The sequence below is a fragment of the Ixodes scapularis genome, unplaced genomic scaffold (genome assembly GCF_016920785.2).
Source record: "Ixodes scapularis isolate PalLabHiFi unplaced genomic scaffold, ASM1692078v2 PGA_scaffold4__175_contigs__length_147842914, whole genome shotgun sequence".
Lineage (NCBI taxonomy): Eukaryota > Metazoa > Arthropoda > Arachnida > Ixodida > Ixodidae > Ixodes > Ixodes scapularis.
This window is the reverse complement of record NW_024609879.1, coordinates 82,754,080-82,774,773: the sequence shown is the minus strand read 5'-3', so window position 1 is coordinate 82,774,773 and position 20,694 is coordinate 82,754,080. Positions and strand designations below refer to the sequence as shown.

General features: G+C 46.7%; 1 protein-coding gene across 1 annotated transcript in view; it reads right to left on the bottom strand.

Annotated features, from left to right (window-relative positions):
* Positions 1-17,897, bottom strand: part of LOC8035487 (cytochrome P450 3A6-like) — a 31,134-nt gene extending 13,237 nt beyond the window's left edge. The window contains exons 1-4 of the mRNA XM_040216322.1: positions 17,648-17,897; positions 7,514-7,644; positions 2,905-3,031; positions 1,446-1,524 (exon numbers count right to left, since the gene is read on the bottom strand). Coding sequence (XP_040072256.1) covers positions 1,446-1,524; positions 2,905-3,031; positions 7,514-7,644; positions 17,648-17,897 — 587 coding nt within the window. The remainder of the gene's footprint in view (positions 1-1,445; positions 1,525-2,904; positions 3,032-7,513; positions 7,645-17,647) is intronic.
* Between the last annotated feature and the right edge of the window lie 2,797 nt (positions 17,898-20,694).

Here is a 20,694-nt window from a genome sequence, read left to right as displayed (position 1 = left end):
TTTTTTTTTCATCAGCGTTAGTCAGTACATTATGATTAAGAAAAAAAGGCGAGGAAGAATACGATCTGTAGCAGACCTTGGTGAGCGACGTGATGGGCGATGTCGCAAAGGCGCTGCATAAAAATTTACCTTGAAAAAAAAAAAAAAACTTGTGTGAGCGTTTTTGGTATTTTGTTTTTGTGCGCTGCCCCCCTCAACGCTCGCAGCGCAGCCGCCGGGTGCGCCATGTTGCAAGTATGAAGAAAACGCTAGGAGACGGCCGATGTTTCATCATGAACACCTCCGGTCTCTGATTTTTATTTTTCGGAGTCAGTATCGTAGCGCCTTTATAGTCGTTGGTAAAAAAATATATATATATTTTAAGAATGACAATATTAATTAATAGACATGCAACTTGCGACATCTCATAACATTTTCAAAAATGCATTCGCCAATTACGTCACCAGAAAAAGAAGCAAGGAGGAGCTACCAATCGGGGGACGAAGACTCGAAGTTTGGCGGGTGCTATCGCACGCCAAAGTTTTTTGTTTTTTTTTCGCGATGATTTTTTTTTTTTTTTTTTTTTTTTTTACGACGCGCTTGCAATGCGCTTAAGACGGTAAAGAAAAAGAAAGAAAATATATATATATATTGACCCTGGTGTTGTCAGTGGGCTCAACATCGATATTTTACGGTTTTAGCGAAAGGATTTTTACTTAAAAGTGTGCGTTAATTGCTAGATTACAATTTCCTTAACGTATCTGGTGACTGAACGGAGACTCGCAGAAGGTTGGGCATTTATAGCCTTCATTCTGAAAGCGCTTCATTCTTTTGCGCTCAGTGGGAGCGTATTTCACTTCTTTTGACTTAGGAGTGCCGAAGGTAAATGATTTTGATCCGATGATTAAAAAAAGGTCGATCCAACTTTTTTTTTAAATTCGAAGTACCAGTCGATGCAAAATACTCTCTAACTGAAAAGGGTTCACGGAGTGATATCGCTCCATTCTGTAGACAGTGACAACGGGTAAACTGCGGTACAAGCGGCCTCTCCGGCGCAAGCTTTCTTTTTCCGATAGCGCTTCGGTGTCTGCACGCAGCCGCCCATCAGGACGGAATCCAACGAGAGCGTGTTGGAGGCGGAGCTTGTGAGTACAGGAGAATGCTGCAACAACGCCTTGCAAGTTCGTCCGCTCCCTTCTGCGGAACTCGTGCGTTTGTTCAGCCGCCATAAGTTCCCACGTGCTTTTGTTTTCTCCAGCGAACTCAACCAAGGACGGTGAGGGCTCAACTCCATCGTAATCGCCCCAATTTCCCATTGATTGGCACACTCCTCCTCGCATTACGATGCGCCAAACACGTATCTCGGAACACTGTGGCTCGCCGTATATTGACTCTAAATACAACGGGGAGAGGATCCAGGTAGAGCTTTGTTTCTTGTTTACGGGACATCGGTTGTGCGTACTTACCCCACTGAAAGAACGAGAGATGCGTTGCTCAGAATCTCCGCGTCACTCAGCAACCATTCGCTCGGTAACTCTGCGTTCCCTAAAAAAAACATGAAAAATAAAAAATACGGAGACAATAATTGTTATTACAATTGTAGGAGCCGCCCGCTCCACTTCTCTGATTAGGCCCTATAGCCGCGGGAAAAGCAGTCCGAGCTGCTTTCGAACTGTCAGCCGGAGCGCCCCGCTTCGTGCTCTACGGACTGAGCAAGCCGAGGTCGACGAAAGCCGCTGGCCTCCGAGGGGAGCGGTGGCCTGGGCGATGCGTGGGGAGCGCGGGGCAGGAAGAGGCTGCCCTCGCGTAGCCACGTCAGCCAACGTGTTTAGAGGACCGAAGTCGGGTCGTCCCGTTGACATGGCGTGACAAGAACGGAGCGGCCGATACGTCTATGCTAAACCACGACAGCAATTGGTGTCGTGGCCCCACGTTGGGCGCCAAAATGTGGAGGTCTCAAAGGGGTGACGCCCTCCGGCAAGGAGGCCGACCGCTCAACCTACCACTCCGCAGCGTATCATGCTAAGCGCTGCGGCGGGTTCGACTGTCGGCTGCAACCGTTAGCCGGGACTCTCAAAAGGCAAGGAATAATCGGGTGTATATTTTACGTGTTAATCATATACAGATAAGAAACACGCTAAGGGCGACAAGGAAGGTAGATACCTTACCTTGTCGTACCTTTCCGAGCGCGGGCTCGGAAGTGGGCCGTCAAGGAGGGCCGGGCCACACGTCCGAACAGTTCGATGTCCCCGCGAGCCGTCACCTCGAGCGGGGCACAAGGCCCCCCTCTCTCTTTCACTCTCTTTCCTGGCGGCCTCAGCCTCGGGCCCAAAAAGGTCCAACCGCCAGGGGGACGTTTCGCGTGTCCCCACAAGGTGGGGGGGGCCACGGGGGGGGGGGGGGGGGGGGGGGGGAGCCATGCGAAGCGAGTGTAAGCAGGCAAGATGGCTGCTCCACGGAGGCACGAAACGGGGCGCTCCGGCTGACAGTTGGACAGCTCGGAGTGATTTTCCCGCGGCTATAGGGTCTATTCAGGGAAGTGGAGCGGGCGGCTCCCACACACTTTAGTCACGGATACAGCTTAAGAAAGACAGGGCGTGACGAGTCCGGAGCTTATCCCTTCGCTGCCGATAAGGCTGCGGATCGCTGATGAACGAATTACGAAGCTCTCGGTGACTGTGAACAGGAACACACACTCTTTACAAACAAGTTCGCGGTTGCCGACGGCGGGACCGCGCGTGCGCGGAAACCGGATGATGTGAAGCATCTGCGCATGCGCAACGCCGACAGCAGCGCCACCGTAGTGGAGTGCCGTCTGAGAGGCTTCTTTTGATGTGTACGGCAACTCTATTTCAAAGACTCGAGAGAGAGAAAGAGACGCGGTAAAAGCGAAAGAATTGCGACTCTGTCCACCACAATGCTTACCTTCCATAGAATCCCCGGTGGTCTTGTCGCGAGAAGAGGTCGTGAGAGGGTCACTTGGACTGGGACACCCGGAGTTGGGGGCTGCTGCGTCAACCATGAACTGTAGGAGGTCCGTACTCCTGATTTCCTGTAGAGTCCGAAAAGAAGCCATTGGTCCGTTACGATTATTTCCTTCTTAAACCAAAGTGAGCTTCACACACTTGCGACTTCTTACGATCGTGTGTCTTAAATCCGCTTAAAATCTCTTACAAGGAGAAAGAAGTTCTTCGGTAAAATTCACGCTTAAAAGTGCCGCCAGAGGACAAGTTTCTAGATTACTTTCTAAAATGTATGAAACGATCTTTTTACTTTCACTTCATATTGGTGATGACAAGTTGATGTTCTTAACCTTCTATGAGACTCCCCGTTAGTCACCCATTGAGCATAGTCGGAGCACTGGCTGCACCCGAAAACATTTCACGTCCCGGAGAAAGGGTTCTCTTACTATAGCTCCAATTGCATTAAGGCATCAGTTACGATTCCTATTGATTATTATTTATTAACCGGTACAGCTCGCGCCAAGGAAAGTCTCAGTTGTTTACGAGGAGCGCTTTTTGTCTTTTTTAGCTACACGATTTGTATTTATACGAGCAAATGACAGGGGGGGGGGAGGGCGTTAGATCCGAACTTATGTAATAAAATTCAAAAACACATTTGATATGCGTGGATGCGCGCGCTTACACAGAAGCAAACTTCCCCACCCGAAAAAGTTAAGCGCCCCAATTTTTTGCATGTGACAAAACACGTTTTGGATAATTGTAGACCGTTTAATTAAGTGCATGCCCGCGCCCTTCCCCCTCCTCAAATATAGCGTGGATATCCGAATTAGGCTATCAATAGCTACGAGTGAAGTAATTTAAATGTCGATGGCGAAATAAGTCGCGCTTACACTAGTAGGTCGTTTATTAATTCAATTTAGTTAATAGAAATTAAAAATTACCATCCATCAAAAGCTAATAAATGATTTTAATAGAAAACACAGCTTTGTACGTGTAGTTTGTTGATACTTGCATTCAACAGAATGACGACTTCGAACGCGAGCACACATTGTCTGAGCAACAAGAATACCGAAGCCATCTGACACCGACGACGATTTTATGTGAGGATTCATAAAATATAGAAGTTCCCAAGGCACAGAGTCAGTAGATCAGAACATTCCAGTTTCCTTAGCATGTGCGGTGCAAACAAAAAACGGGAGACACGATAGAAGAAAAAAAACAAAAACAATTGACAATACATGGCACGCACACAGTTCTTGAATCGCTTCATCTTTGTGAAGGAAAAAAAGAAAAGAAATCTGCCAGGCAGGTATTTTAGGTGAAGTGATTTGCGTGAACGACCGATAATACTTTATACTCTACAACAAATTGCCGAGCAAACCGTCCTTACATTAAGGAGAAGTTTGCAAAAGTGTATGCAGAAACGAAACAGCCACCCACGGTGGTGCGTGTTGGAATAATATTGTTTCACACCCGAGGTATAAATGGCGATGCTGACGCCCACTTCTTACTTGCACGAAGTTGTCGCGAATGCTTGAAACAAACAGTGCATACTCTGAAGAATACGCCTCGAAACTCGCGATGTTGCGCCCTTCAGTAAGTTCATAGGTTTGGTGAGTTCATGAGTTCCGTGAGGGACGTGAGTTCGTGAGTTTGGTGAGTTCACGAGTTCGTTAGTGAGGACTCAAAGGTGAGTGCGGCCATGACGATGATGGTGAGTGAGTTTTTAACTTTCTATATCGAGCTTGTTGCGAGTGAGCCAATTCAACCATAAATGCCGACCTCTGAAACGGCCACGGCGCTACAAGGAGAACGAAAATCGGGAGCGGATACGAATGTGTCATCACCTTTTTTGTATATTATATATATATATATATATATATATATATATATATATATATATATATATATCAATAAGTCATATAGAACTACTCTTTGACCCGGACAGTGCTGTTTCTGTGGCTGGAACGAGCTCGGACCCTGGATTGCTATCACGTGCCTTGCTCCGACTCTCATGATTGGGTCGCGGGGAACGCAGCCTCCACAGTTCGCCCAGTTATCGTAAATCGAATGAGAGCTCGGCGTTCTGGTGTCTCCTCCTCTTCCTCAGTTTCCCCGCGCATACCTCCAGGTGGCTTCAGAGCCATCAGAGACCAAAAAAAAAAGGAAAATTAATTTATGAAATTAATACTATGCGGAGGGCAAGTTCGTCCGCTTCCTGCGCAGTGGGTAGCGGTGACGTCAGAACGCCGAGCCCTGATTGGCTGATCGCGACCCCCTATTTGAGCGTCGTCTGCTGCTTTGCAACGTCGTCTGCTCGCAACGTCGTCTGCGTCTGTCTTACCTTTCCTGCGACTTACGGAAGTGCAGAGGCCAGATTCACGAAACGATATTACGCCAAAAATGTGCGTAAGACAAAACTTAAGAACAAATTCGTATTCACGAAACGAAATTTTTATAAGTTTGCGCACGTTACGACGAAATCGTACGGCATCTCCGAAGCTGTCTTACGCACTTCTTACGATCAAATCAGCATGGCCGACAGCGTCGCGGTCGCGACGACCCACGGACGTTTATTTTTCTACCTGCGCTTCGGACCCGTCCCGACTTCAAGCAGCAAGAAAAAATTAAGAAGTACTTGAAAGAGACCACGACGAACGAGAACGCTGGATCCACAAACACCAGGGAAAAGCTCCAACGGCCACGATTCCACCGAACGCGACCAAACGAGCTGGGCAGTTAGGCCTAGCAGGCACTCCGCGACTCGGCGACCGTCTGCCCACGACCGGCTGGCGTGCTGAATGGAATATGCCCGCGCGACCCTTGTGAACCCTTCCCGTATTATATTTTGATCGCTGACCTCAATTTTAGATTAGGAGGTCAATTTCTTCCTTTTGTTATCTCCTTGCTTCCCGAGGCAACGGTGACTCTCGCCGGTGAAAAAGCGGTGAATCTCCGACAGACGCAGGAAGGTAAAGCAGCCATCGCTTTGACTAGCAGACGTAAAGCAGATGACGTTAACTGCGGCAACCCGCCGACGCCGTTAAAGAGTGAGGGGTCTCGCCGCACACGAAAGGAGAGAAAAAGTATTTGGGAGGGAACTTGCGGACACTAACACGCTCACCTCTCGGTTCTAAGCAAACAAACCTCGGCGCCCCGGGACACCTCGCCAGTAAGTCGTTTGACTTCCCTCCTTGATGCGCGTCTGCTACTTGTTAGACAAAAACAACGTAGCGCTCGAGTTATTTCATCTGCCCTCTTTTAAAGGCGAAGTCGAGTTCGCTCCGAAAGTCGCAGGAAAGGTAAGACAAACGTAGACGACGTTGCGAGCAGACGACGTTGCAAAGGAGCAGACGACGCTCAGATGGGGGGTCGCGATCAGCCAATCAGGGCTCGGCGTTCTGACGTCACCGCTACTTCCTTTCTCATGCGCAGAAGACGAAAATTAGCCCACTTGCGAGGCGTATAGGACCGAAGGGCATTAGCATTTTTAAAGGAACATTACCGTCGGTTCTCCTTGATGTTTAATATAGTCCGGATCGGGGCCGCACCGTTTATATGTTTTTTTTTCTCGCTTGACCGAGCAAATATTTTAAAGAAATTATCAGCGATACAAAATATTGTAGGCTTAACGCCAACCACATGCCCCAGGACTGGTTTTGCCTAAATCAATACTCGAATATTTACAATATATTTCTATAATAAGGTTTTTGTCTTTTTAATCGATTTGTATCAGACCCTTAAGTGAAATAGTTATTTATTAACACTTCCGATTTCGGAACTACTTTTTTTTCCAAATCAACTTTGCGGACGTTTTTATATATCACTGAAAGATAACGAAGTTAACTAATTCAACTATGAAGTCTGAAGGACAACAAGAGCCTACTAGGCTTGAAACCAATGTCCAAAGCTCCCCCCCCCCCCCCCCCCCCCAAGAAAAAAAGAAGTAATTTTTATTTTTTTAAGTAAATTATTTACTGTGGAATGCTTTTTCTCCCCCTAAACGGAGCACTAGAGGTCCGAACAAGAAGCCAAAGTTTCAGCACTAACCGCGTTATCTTATTACGAAGTTATAAGTGATTTTCTGAAATTATTATAGGAAAATGGTAGCTGACAGAGCTTTGGAATACGTGGAGCTTTATTGCGCGCCAGTTACCGAAAATGGACGAAAATGGGCCCAATTTTCTATTGAATATTTCAGATCGGTTATAACTTTTGAATAATGATAATGGTCAGTGCTGAAAGTTTGGCATCTTGTTCAGACCCTTAGTGCTACATTTAGGCGGATAAAGGGCATTCGCCGATGCAAATTTTAATTTTGCAGTAGAAAACATCTTTTTTCTTTTTTGGAAAGGGGACGGGGGAAAGGGGGAGGGGGGAGGCACGTTGAATTTAAAAGGTTTAAACGAGATGTTTTCACGCTGCTTCTGTCCCTTAAAGACTTAAGGGCAGGATTATTTGGAATATATTTCTCGCGAGAGCTGGCATTTATCGATCCATGCAGCTTGGCCAAATACTTGGCACACAGACACCTGGTCTTCGTTTAAACACGGCTGCTGCCTCTAACTCACCGACTGATTCAATTTGCGAGTGTAGATGATTGGTGCAATAGCATCTAGGACCTCGCACATGCCAGGTGGCTTGATGTACTCAGCTATGCGTAACGCAAGCTGGATGAGACGAGTGAATTCTGGAAAGCAGTCTGCAAGAAATATCGAAGGAATAATAGTTTAGAGCGCTTCCAAGGTTCCTAGTGTTTCGCAAGTAAAATTTTAAGGGATATCTACTCATGTCAACGCTTATTATTGGAGTAACAAACACAACGACCACGGATGTTTGGCATCTACAACTATTATTAGCGAGATATAGTATATATATATATACATATATATATAAAAATATTCATTGTCATATATATACACATATATATATGAAAATATTCATTGTCTACATAGGCTAACCAACGCATAAAACATGGAATTCAAAATGAGTGAGAAATTTAATATATATATATATATATATATATATATATATATATATATATATATATATATATATATTAAATTTCTCACTCATTTTGAATTCCATGTTTTATGCGTTGGTTAGCCTATGTAGACAATGAATATTTTGCTCTCGGTTTGTCTGATAATCGTAGTACAGCATAAACCGTGGAACTTGTGACGTAAAATATCGAGCACACCCGTCCACGGGCTTACTAAAGTTTGCTGTAAAAAAACGGGGAATGCTCAACAGAGCATACACGTCGTATGCTCTGTTGACATTCCCTGAATATATTTTGAACTTTATTTAACAGCATAAATGTTCTATTTAGTGCGACATAACACGAACCCATAACCTTTTAAGGTGTTTTAAGGTGACGTCCGTTCCTCCTAATTTGAGTTCCATGATTTTTCCAGCTTTTGCATGCATAAGAAATTCTATTTCTCGTGTGCGTCTCTAATGTTTTTATTATTTCATGTCTATTTGCCTGCGTTAATGTTTCTCTTCCCATAGTTTGTGCTATTGTCTTCGCGTCGCTTTTTGTGCCTTTTTACGCCTTGATTTCCCTTTCCTCTCTTGCCTATATTATTTGCCTCCGTATTTTCCTCGTTTTTCAACAAAAAGGCCACTGGCTGTTCTTGACCACCCAATAGAGATTGCTGTTGTTGTTATTAATATATATATATATATATATATATATATATATATATATATATATATAAGTCAAAGATGCGTGCTGTCGGAGTTACTGATTCGAAGTTTATTACGACGTTTCAAGCGGGGACCGCTCCAGATGAAGAGCGGTTCCGGCTCGAAACGTCGTAATAAACTTCGAATTAGTAACTCCGAAAGTACGCATCTTTGACTTATTAACTTTTCCCGGTCCATTGTTTTTAATTTATCTTCACACACACACACACACACACACACACACACACACACACACACACACATATATATATGTATATATATATATATACACGCGAAACTTATTACTTGCGTTTATGAGTGTTAGAGAAAACAACATAATCGAGATATGCGTTTAGGTGAACGTTTCAGAAATATAACATATGGCGCTTTATGGGATATGTCCCACGTTTTGGAGACATCTTTATTTGAATGTATCATATTTCATGCGCTCCAAGCATTCCTCTGTTCCTCTTTTCGGCATTGTTACTAATAATTCGAATCTCTCGCAAACAGGCGGGAAGCTGCCGGTGCCTTAATACAAGGTGCTTGAACCTCGACCGGCTAAGATCGAATTCCGAAGGGTGCACTTGCGTCGACGAGGACTACTTCGTCGACGTCATCGTCGACGCAAGTGAACCCTTGGGAATTCGATCTCAGCGTGAATTCTGCCGCTCAGTATATTCGTCTTTGTCCATCCTTGCATGTGTTATGTATGTACGAGGCTTTAAAGCTGCGTTTGACTTGAACTGCAGCATTTTATTTTTGAGATTGCAGTCCACTGGGCATCCGGTAGACTGTGCGATGCTTGTTTCTTCAGTGAGAAGACTGTAAGTGCACAGGCGAGCTGGTGGTAGCTAATCACGTCGTTTAACGCATGAAACTGTGGGGCAGAAAAGGAAAAAAAAATCATTTAGTCTAAAGGGGTAGGGAAACGAAATTTCAGCGCTCATTTGCTCGCTTTAATGTGTTGCATGTTGCACCCTAACCTCAAAAACACCAGTCTTCCGTTGAAAAGCACAAGAAAACTAATTTTAAAGTAAATAAACGATCTTTCAATGTGCACCTGGTGGATGCATGCGGAGCTTATTTGGGAGGTAGTCTAGCAACGTTGTGGAATCTGCTACGTAGTCGTGATGTAGCAGATTCCTTCGAAGCAGCGCCGCTTTTTGGCATTTCAACGTTTTCCTTCTTAGCTTTCCTCCTGAACTCACAAATCGGGCATTGTACCAAACGGTCCAAGAAGACGGAAAGGAAGGACTCCCTTCTTTCTCGGACCCTCGTTCGTGCAACCGGAAACAGCCATTCTCCCCCTAGAAGATTAGCCCGTCGCTCAAAACTCGAACAAAAGTCGCTTTCCCCACCCCGTTCAGCCCCAAGCTGACAGTGTTGTGGAAGCTACATGTTCCATGGGCCAGCCACACGCTCGTCACCCCACGGGTACTCCGAACGGCTCGGTTGTAACGCGCTGACGCTACTGACAGCACCATAACGCTGACAACGCCACCAAGGGCAAAGCTGATAATCACGTCAGCCTTGCTACGTCATGAATGCGGGGAATCTTTTCTTTCTGTTTTTGTTTGCGCCGGATATCCCATGACGCATCGCGCTCTCCGTTCGCTTCTCTTCGAGCGGTTGCTCGAGTGCACCGTTTGGAACGAAAAATAAAGCCAATCGTTCAAAATACAAACGTGTGATTATCATTTCATGTCGTATTACACCTGAGACTGCGGTGGAAGAAATCGGAAGAACTTTCAGTAGAAGGAACAGACACAGAGAACGTCTCAAAGAGACGTTCTCTGTGTCTGTTCCTTCTACTGAAAGTTCTTCCGATTTCTTCCACCGCAGTCTCAGGTGTAATACGACATGATTAGCTACCACCAGCTCGCCTGCACTCTCACCGTCTTGATTATCATTTACGGCTATTATCCGTCATGCTTGACTCATTTCCGAACAAGATCGGAATATTTCAATTTTTGTTTCCGTACCCCTTTAAGGAACAGACACAGAAGGGAAGGTCTGTTCTGTTCACTCGACTAAAAGTTACCTTCTGTGTATGTTCCTTCGACTAAACGTTTTTTTTTTTCCTGCCCTACTGAAAAAAACCATTTGAAATTCAAACGGGTGGCAAACTGGTAAATTAAACGGGTGCAAACCTGTCGACCCGTTTGGATCAAACGTGATTATGGGATACGGGTAGCCGTTTGAAACGGTACCCGCTCGAAATTGTACCCATTTGATACAGGTGCCCGTTCGACCTTGCACGAGACCACACGTTTGAACGTGCCATTCGAATCGGGAAATTATGCGCTATCCCTAAACGAGCATCGTCTGGTAGGTTGGTTATCTTAAACTTATTTAAGACGTTCCGAAACTCATAAACCTATTTACAACATGGAGGAAACACGTAGAACAAATGTGCTCACGTAGGTGCTTGCAAATGGAGAGGAAAACAGACACAAAAGATTGTTTTCAATTCTCCTCAAAGTTTATTACGTCTTCTGTAGACAAGTACAAACGTGCAAGCGATCTGTGAAATGTGAGAGGCACTCTAAGCTCTCATACAACTGAGAAGATAGCAAACCAAACAAGAACCGAGGTAATTCTAGACTATGAAGTTAGACTTTCGGGAAATTATTCGCCCGGCTGCCACGAGAAAAGTGGCGGCATAATTATATAGATAATCTGGAAGAATACGAGTAGAAGAACGGTCAATCGTTGCCAAGAAGTAGGTTGCAGTGCACTTACCATAAAAATAGCGGACTTGAAAGATGTAATCCGTGATAGTTGTTGACACGGTCAAAGCAGGACAACCACACAAACACAAATGAGAGGGAAGGGCTTCTTGGAAGTTTCAACACGATGTGGCGCACAAGCTGTCAGTTGCCGAACCCAACCAAACCGCAAGAATTCCTGACTTCGAAGAATCGCTTGTTGCCGATATAGACGTAGGACTTTTCGAACACTGATAGCTTTGGTGCACATCCAATACGTTGTTGAGAGACATCCTCATAAGATCGCAGGGTTAGGCGACAGATCGAAGCAGGTGGACGCGCTAAGTTCGAGCTGGAACTGGCAACAAGCAGACAAAGAAAAAAGCGGCTGTTAGGCGCACCCTTCCGGATCTCGATGCTTATCAGCGTGTAGCTCGCGCGTGGCTGCGAGTCACGTGATGGGTGACCAGAGAGGAGGGAGGGGGCGAGGACCACAGGGACAGTCCCTCTCCCCAGGCATTCCAGTGAGATGTGTTTTTGTAACCTCGAAAAACAAACAAAAAAAAATACGCGCGCGCGTTTTAGAACTCTCGAACCTTGGAAATGGCGGCGGGGCGGCCAGAACCTCGGCTTGCGCCCGAGCGAAGAAAGTACCCAGCGCGAGCTCGTAGTTTGACTGGTGCAACGGCGGGCGTGCTCTCGCAATGCTCGATGTTCTTGCAGCCGCGTGTACGCGTGCTACCTTCGCGGCGTCTTGAATTAAAGTGAAACGGAGTCTAGACGTACATTATTTCACCCGGTCGCGTCTTCTGCGAGAGAGATTCGAGCTGAATAAGTAAATTGAGGCCACAAAGATGGACAAAGTTTTAAAGTTCTGTCAAAAATATCGGCTCACCAACGTCGCGCGTTTACGTAAAACAACAACAACAAAAAAAGATGTTAGTTTTAGTTGCAGCATAAGCGAACATCAGCGCAATTGACATATACATATAATTACTTGCATTACGCGGACGATCTGAAATCGATGAACCTGCGCTCCCAGACCTCCGGAAACATTGGCTACCACGGCTGAAACGCTAGGCGTGCCCACGCCGCCGATGTGTACGTTCAGTATCAAACGGGCTCCGGAGAGCCGTTTGATTAAACCGGTGCAGTTTGCAACATGGTCACCGGTTTGAGCAAACGTGCGACAACTTTACCCAAACGAGTCGCCCATTTGCCCAAACGAGCGACCCATTTGCCCAGACGAGCGACCCGTTTGTCAAAGGAGTGACCTGTTTGTTCAAATAGGTGACCGTTATGGCTCATACGGGGGACCCCTTTGAGCCATACGGGCGACCCCTTTGACAAACTGGTGACCGGTATGGTTAAACTGTTACCGGTATGAACCCGTTTATTTTCATATAGGCGCCAAATGTTTTTTTCAGTAGGGTGCCCCACTGTCTTAGGTGTTAAACGGCATAATTGTTTCTTCAGTTGTGTGCAATTTGTGGGGTACAATTTTTAGTCGAAGAGGACTAACAACGCGTGTTCAAAATTGGGTGACTCGGGACCAAATGTTGAGGATTAACGTTGAGTTCCAGGGAAATAAATGAAAAGGTTTAACTTTTAGTAACAAGGGTCTAAAGGCGAGAACGCAACATTTAGTCCCAGGGTTCGAAAGGCAAGGGCCGGACCCACATTTAGTCCCGGGGGTGTAAATGGAGGGGCGCAATGGTTAGTTAGTACTCGTTTACAACTTTGAGGGACTAACGAGAGGGGCGCAAAAGCTGCTCCCGTTCCCGTTAGTCCCCCAGGGGACTAACGGGGTCGGTGGTTTGAGAGCATTTGGTCCCCGAAGGAACCAAATATCGCTCCCCTTTTTCTTAGAGACGGAAGCGCGGGCAAGTCAATAGGGAGTTTCTGTAGACCGCGTTTCCGCCTCCGCTAAGCCCTCCGCAACAAAGAAGCCGCAACTGCTTCTGCGCGCCGATCCCTACTGAAAAAAACCATTTGGCGCCTGTATGAAAATAAACGGGTCCATACCGGTAACAGTTTAGCCATACCGGTCACCAGTTTACCAAAGGGGCCCCCGTATGAGCCATAACGGTCACCTATTTGGGCAAACAGGTCACTTCTTTGGCAAACGGGTCACTCGTCGGGGCAAATGGGCGACTCGTTTGGGCAAAGTTGTCGCACGTTTGCTCAAACCGGTGAACATGTTGCACAAGCGGGTGACCGGTGACCGTCAAACTTTACCGGTTTAATCAAACGACTCTCGGGAGCCCGTTTGATATAGAACGTACAGATCGGCGGCCTGGGCACGCCTAGCTATTTGAGCCGTGGCAGCCAATGTTTCCGGAAGGCTGGGAGCGCCGGTTCATTGATTTCAGATCGTCCGCGTAATGCAAGTAATTGTATTTATATTTTATGTGCGCTGATGTGCGCTTAAACACATTTTTTTCTTTCTTTACGTAAACGCGCGACATTGGTGAGCCGATATTTTTGACGGAACTTTAAAACTTTGTCCATCTTTTTTGCCGCAATTTTCTTATTCAGCTCGAATCTCTCTCGCAGAAGACGCGACCGCATGAAAGAATGTACTTCTAGAGTGCGTTTCACTTCATTTCAAGACGCGGCGAAGGTAGCGCGAACACGTGCCTGCAAGAACATCGAGCATTGCGAGAGCACGCCCGCCGTTGCAGCAGTCAAATTACGAGCTCGTGCTGGGTGCTTTTTTGGCTCGGGCGCAAGCCGAGCTCATGGCCGACGCCATTTCCAGCATGCGTGCTGAAATGAGCGCGTTTGGGCCTGCTTTCCAAGGCTGCAAACGCGACGTGCAGTGGCAACTCCAAGAGAGAAGAAAAGCGCGTGTAGAGCGGTCCGTGCACCCTCTCCCCTAGCATTGACTGCATTGCAACAAAAAGCCAACCGCAAGTTTTTTTGTTCTTTTTTTAAGAATGCATGAGGAGAGGGATGCGAGGGAGGGGGGGTGGGGTGTCCCGGTGTCTTGCTCCTTGACCTCGCCAAATACTTTACTAGGGGGAATACATTCCACTCCTCTCAAATACAATAGCTTCGGCGCGGACACGTTTTCTGGGCTTGGCGAGAGCCATCTATCGTCGTGGAGGTCTCGGCTACCGGGCGGTAAATATACTTCGTTTCACCTTATGTGCGAGCGAAGGCAAAGCTGGAAGCGCGAGCACGAAAGCTCCGCGCGTTCAGGCTTTGCTCGAGCGCGCGAGCTGGGCAGAAACGCAAAAAGCGCTGCTCTCGCGCTTTTAGCTTTGCCTTCGCTCGCAGATAAGGTGAACCGAAGTATAGCTCAGTGCTGCGCCAAATACTTTGCTGCGCTGTGCCGCCGTAATCTTCCCAAGGGTTGCACGTTGCACGTGCCTCGTGCATCGACGCACCTCGCGGAGACGACACCGCCGCGGCCGCCGCGAACCTCCAGGTGCACACGCGCGTGGACTGACGCGGACCTCCACACCGTCAGCGGCGCTGTAGGCGTTCTGTCTAATGCAAATGAGCGGAGTGGAATGTATTCCCCCTAGTAAAGTATTTGACCTCGCCGTCGCCCCCTTCCTCCTCTCTGGTCAGCTCTGTCGCGTGACCAGAGAGAGGGTGGCGCACGCTCCAGGCTGATAAGCATAGCCAGATCCGGCTGCGCGCGCGTTGACAGTCGCTTGTTTCTTTGTCTGCTTGTTTTCCGTTGCAACTTCGTTTGTCCTGCCTGCTTCGATCTGCCGCCTTTCCCTGCGGTCTTATAAGAATGTCTCTCGACAACGTATGGGGTGTGCAACAAGTGTTCGAAAAGTCCTACGCGTATATCGGCAACAAGCGATTCTTCAAAGAAGTCAGGAATTCTTGCGGTTTGGCTGGGTTCGGCAAATGTCAGCTTGTGCGCCGCATCGTGTTGAAACTTTAACAAGCCTTCCTTCTCGTTTTTGTGTTTGTGTAGTTGTCCTGCTTTGACCGTGACGACAAATATCATGGATTACATCTTTCAAGTCCGCTATTATTATGGTAAGTGCGCTGCAAAATACGTGTTGGCAACGATTGACCAGTCGTCTACGCGTACTCTTCCAGGTTATCCGTAGAATTGTGCAGCGCCTATTCACGCGGCAGCCGGGAGAATAATTTCTCCGAAAGTCTAGCTGTATAGTTTAGAATTACCACGGTTCTTGTTTGCTTTGCAATCTTCTCAGTTGCATAAAAGTATAAAGTGCCTCGCACATTTCACAGATCGCTTGCACGTTTGTACTTGTCGTCAGAAGAGGTAATAAACTTCGAGGAGAATTGAAAACAATCCTTTGTGTCTGTTTTCCTGTCCATTCGCACGCACCTACGCGAGCGCATTTGTTCTACGTGTTTTCTCCATGTTATAAATACGTTGATGAGTTTCGGGACGTCCTAAATAAGTTTAAAATAACCTACCTCCCAGACGATACCCATTTAGGGCTAGCGAATCCGAATGGCACGTTCAAACGTGTGGTCACGTGCCAGGTCGAACGGGCACCTGTATGAAGCGGGCACCTGTATCAAACGGGCATCCGTATCAAATGGGTACCGTTTCGAACGGGTACCGTTTCAAACGGGTACCCGTACCCCATAATCACGTTTGATTCAAACGGATCGATAGGTTTGATTCAAATGGGTCGACCATTTTGAATTTCAAATGGTTTTTTTCAGTAGGGGAGTGCCATGACTGTAGAGTTCCGTGTGTCGTAGCGGGTTGCGGAGAGCGTTGCGGGACGGCGAAAACGATCGACGCAAGCTCCCTAATGGCACAGCCAACACGCGCCCCGTAGAGTCGTCAACGGGGGAGTTCTACTGAATTACTTCAGCGTCCGTGTAGGCAATGGGAAGCCCGAGTGAAGAGGCTACATATGTCAGGGAGAGGAGATTCAAGAAAAATAGTGAAAAATAAACAAAAATCTTCAGTCTACCACCTGAAAGGACACGACCGATTTCAAGTCAATAAAAATTAAACAAATAGGGGAAACTAAATCGACAAAATGAAGTTCTTTAAAAAAAGGATTTAGTGCGAAACCATCGCCAGGTGAACAATCATGATCAGCGGCTTTCATTGAAAAATATATAGTGTGCTTCTATATGTTTATATCTTAAAAGTATAGTTTAACTTAAATCGAAAGAATACAAGAATGTTAAAATCATCAGTTGTTTAAAAGTTTTCGGCGTCTTTAGTTGTTGTTGTAACTTGACTGTTCTGTTTGTTCCGTGGTTGGGTCAGTGATATTACTTGAAGTTGGCTGCTGAAACGCCGTATCCGTGCGTCAAAGGATAATAGTGTCGTGCACGCAAAGCAGATGATGTTACATGTGTTGGTTTCAGTAAGGACCAAGCACGACAATTATCGAATATCGAAACGTTCATTTCCGCAAATCCAGTCACGCTCTCCACTATCGCGTGACAACATTTATACTGATTTTTCCGTTCTACAAGAGCAAACCATGACTTTAAAAAAAATATGTGGAAGTTCCCACCCTGCTGTGGCTCAAGATGACAAGGTTGTCCCGCGGGATCGCTCGTATTCAATCATCACAAAGATCATTGTCGTTCGGAAATCGGTACACTGTCACATTCGAGCCTCGTGTTACTTCAACACTGAGAAACTCGGCATCACAACGGCATCGGTATGTCAGTGAAGACGTTTAAGGCGAACAAGGCCAAGATGACTGGGGGCAATCGGTGGCCGAGCTGGCTGGCGCACACCAGCTCGGACCACGGAAAGCGAAAGCTTGCGCTGCAGAACCCAGGATTCTGGGTTTAATCCCCACCCCTGCCCGTTTCGACCTGGATGAGCATCGTACCGGCGCGCGGTCGTGTATCGCTACTGCCATTGCCAACGGCTCAGGCAATTTGAGCGTTCGGCCCTCGTCTCTGACGTTGTCGGACGTCATCTCTCCGAGCGCTCCGGCTTTGTATTCGAGGCGGCGTTGGTTACGCTCTCGATCCTGTACCTTTGGTAAGGGTTGTCACGTGTTTCACCTCCGTCGCTGTGATCTGGTCGAGGGTTCGTAGCCTTCGGTTTTTTCCAGGTTACGGTGAAACGAAGTATAATTATACGCAGATCAGAATTGCTCTAGGGCTACCTGGTAGATGGCGCCAATGTGCCGTTCTTTCTTCGTGGAGGTTATAACCGTAAGCGGTTATAATCGTAAGCTGTTATAACCGTAATAGGTTATAATCGTAAGCGGTTATAAGCGCTTACGTGGTGGCCACCTGTATACAAGTGGCCGCAAAGCATTTGATCAGACTTAGACGCAAATATGTGAATCACGCATTTAAGTGCGAACTTACTTGAAAGCCAGTGCAGAAGTCCTCCATCGAAGAGCGCAATGTTCCTGAGAGTGAGTTTGTCCACGCACTTGCTGATGTCCCTTCCAGTCTTGTCCTGCTCGTCCATCTTGAAACTAAACGCTGTTCGCAGCATGGCACTGGCAGCGAATGCTCTGCACATGGACACGGTGTCGAATTGCTCCCCTTTGTCAGCTGTTGCTTCAAGGGCCTCTAAGAACTCATCAGTGCAGAGCTCCAAGAGGTGCGACATCTGTAGCGGAAAAATCATCCTGGTTAGTCTACTGTCCCTGCCACAAGAGTTTGACTGTCTTGCGTTTACAGGGTAATCGTTTTATCAATTCATCAAAAATCGCTTCAAACGAAACACACAAATGAGGACGAAAGGCGTAACTTGGAGTCACTTGAAAAGGTGACCAGACGGGTTGTTGTCTGATTGGCTTAAATGGACACTGACAGGGTAGTTATGCTCGCCGAGGTTTTTAGTTGTACGTGACATCTGAGAGACCAGCTACCCAGAACAGAATTTGCGGTTCGAAATTCGGTTTCTTTCAGCCCGAAAACCGCCGATCGAGAACTGGGCGGTTTGAGTCGCGCTCACTCTCTTTTCCGTGGTGACGGGCCGTTTTCTAATGTTTAGACACGACCACCAAATTTAATCAAAGTGGTGGTTCATTGAAGACACACAGTCAATACTAAAAATAGAAAAAAAAAGTGAAACCGATTTTTTTTGGTTTCCAAAAAACTACAAACACGTGATTGAAAGAAAAGAAGAAAAGGTTGCACAGACAACCGGACGCATTCTGTGTGTTCGCTGCATAATTCTCAACACGGCGTCGTTTCGCGTTTCGTGGGACTTGCGGGTGGCAGCGGACGACGGGCGTGGGAACTCTACTTCAGAACTGTCATTCACGGTACCGGCGAATTCAGTCTTTCTTCGAGAGAGAAATATTCGACCGATCAAAAGAATTAATATTCATCCCGTACGACTCGCCCGACCAGCAAACTGATTGCACGAAGACGTCGCCGAGCCGTCGTCCCTTCTCGTGGCTGAAGACATCGCTCGCTCAAACGTCAAGCACGAAGTGCGTACTTCGAGTTGAATACGGTTTCTTTACTAGGTGCCAATGTGACCAATGCGTGGTACTGCCCGACTTCAAGCCAGGACTGCATGTACGGGAGGGAAATCGGTAGCAAACTTTCCGACATCCAGTCGACCGGCTGCATTACTATGAACGAAAGTGTTCTTTCAGTAGCTCACTGGAAAGACGTCCGCTTCCCACGCAGTGGGGACAAATGCCATCCCTAATGGGCGTTCCATTCTTTTTTTTTTTCAGGCATTTTGCGATGTTTAGATCTCTTTCTTTTTACAATTATCACTGAAAAAAAAATTGTTGTGGACAATACGTCGCTGAACTAAATGCTATGGGATTTCATTTTTAACACCTCTGCCGCGCAATCACTTTCAAATGAAGGACATGTGAGGCAGCTTTTGACGCAACATCTTGGGAGTATTCTTTTCGGAGCCGATCACGGAATTCACCACGGGCACTCACTACTAATTGCCATTAAATCTACAAAACAACTCATCTTGAAGTACAGAACAGCGAGCGGAACAAATATCACTGAAAAGGAATCGCACGGCGAACGTATTCCGCAACGTATTTTATCTGCAGCGCGGTGAAGAAAAAAAAATCCCACGGTTGGGTGTAGCCACGTGACTTCCGCCCATTCACTCTCTCCTCTCCACTTCTCCGTTCGGTGCGGGAGTTTCGGTTTCGGTTTCAAGCAGTTGCGTTTTTTGGCTTTATTAAAAAAATATTACGTGACTCTGTAGCAGAATATTAATTGGGTCGTAACCGACACCACAATAAATCTCCTGAAAAAAATTACGAAAAAAAAATTGGGGGGTGCCAGTGTCAGAAATTCCGAGGAGGTTTCTGAGATCACTTAAATATGGTGATAACTCATTCTGCTGGTTCTAAGCATCCTTGAAATCCATAAATAACAACGATGCATGACCGATTTCCCAATAAAAAAAGAACAATAAAAAAAAAGAACACACCAAAATCATATTCGGCGATGGGCGGGGCATTGTTCCGACAGCCAGGACGACATCTCACCAATGAAAACGCGACATTTCGTGGAGATCGCAAACGCTCTTATTAAAAATGTACAGGGAGCCCGCGAGAAAACAGGACTGTGTTTTCTGCACCGCAAGAATAAGCTCCGTTTTACCTTACGTCCGGACGCAGCGAACGCTACAAGCTATCCTAACCAATCCCGTTCTGTGGACTTAGTCCGTGATACGCTTTCCACGTGTCGCTCTGTCCCCTCTCCAAGGTAACGTAACGCTCGCACGGCCTTTGATTGGCTCCGATGGATCGTAACACTCGCTGCGCTCGGACGTAAGGTAAAAAAGGAGTATAGACATCGCGGAGAGCTTAAACTCTGTCAGAACGTAGCCCCAGCCGTTCGAGGAAGATGCCAAAGTTTCAACGCTTACCATTACCGGAATAAAAAGTAAGAAGTGAAAAACTATTTTTTGTTTTTAAGAGGACGCGTCCTTGAGAAGCAGCAGACGGAATGCCGCTATTCGTGACCGCATCCCTCAGATGGCGCGTCCATCGGACAAGGGCTTTTGGTTAGTTTCGGGTTCGGTCTGGCAGTTTGCGGCACAGTACCGTCGCAGGGTTTCTCACGTCTCGGTTTGGGTAGAATTCCATTCTTGTGTTGGACTTTTTTTTACCCAGGTTAGGCTCGTTAAATTGTGTATTTGTATAATGCCTTTGTTTACCCTGAATCATGATGTTTAGTTGCTTCACCAGCGGACTCGGCATTTTTGTTGCTGTGAAGTTTAACATAATGTGCCACGCCGGACTGCAAAAGATAAAGGTAACGAAGGAGAAAAGAGGGCGGAGCCGCGACAAGTGTGGCCAGGCTCCGTGAGGCAATTATTTGACAGCCCTGCAAAGGACCTTTGTCAGAGTAATCAAATAAATGAACCGTACACTTGACGGGAAGATGTTAGTTTGATCAAAAGACTATTG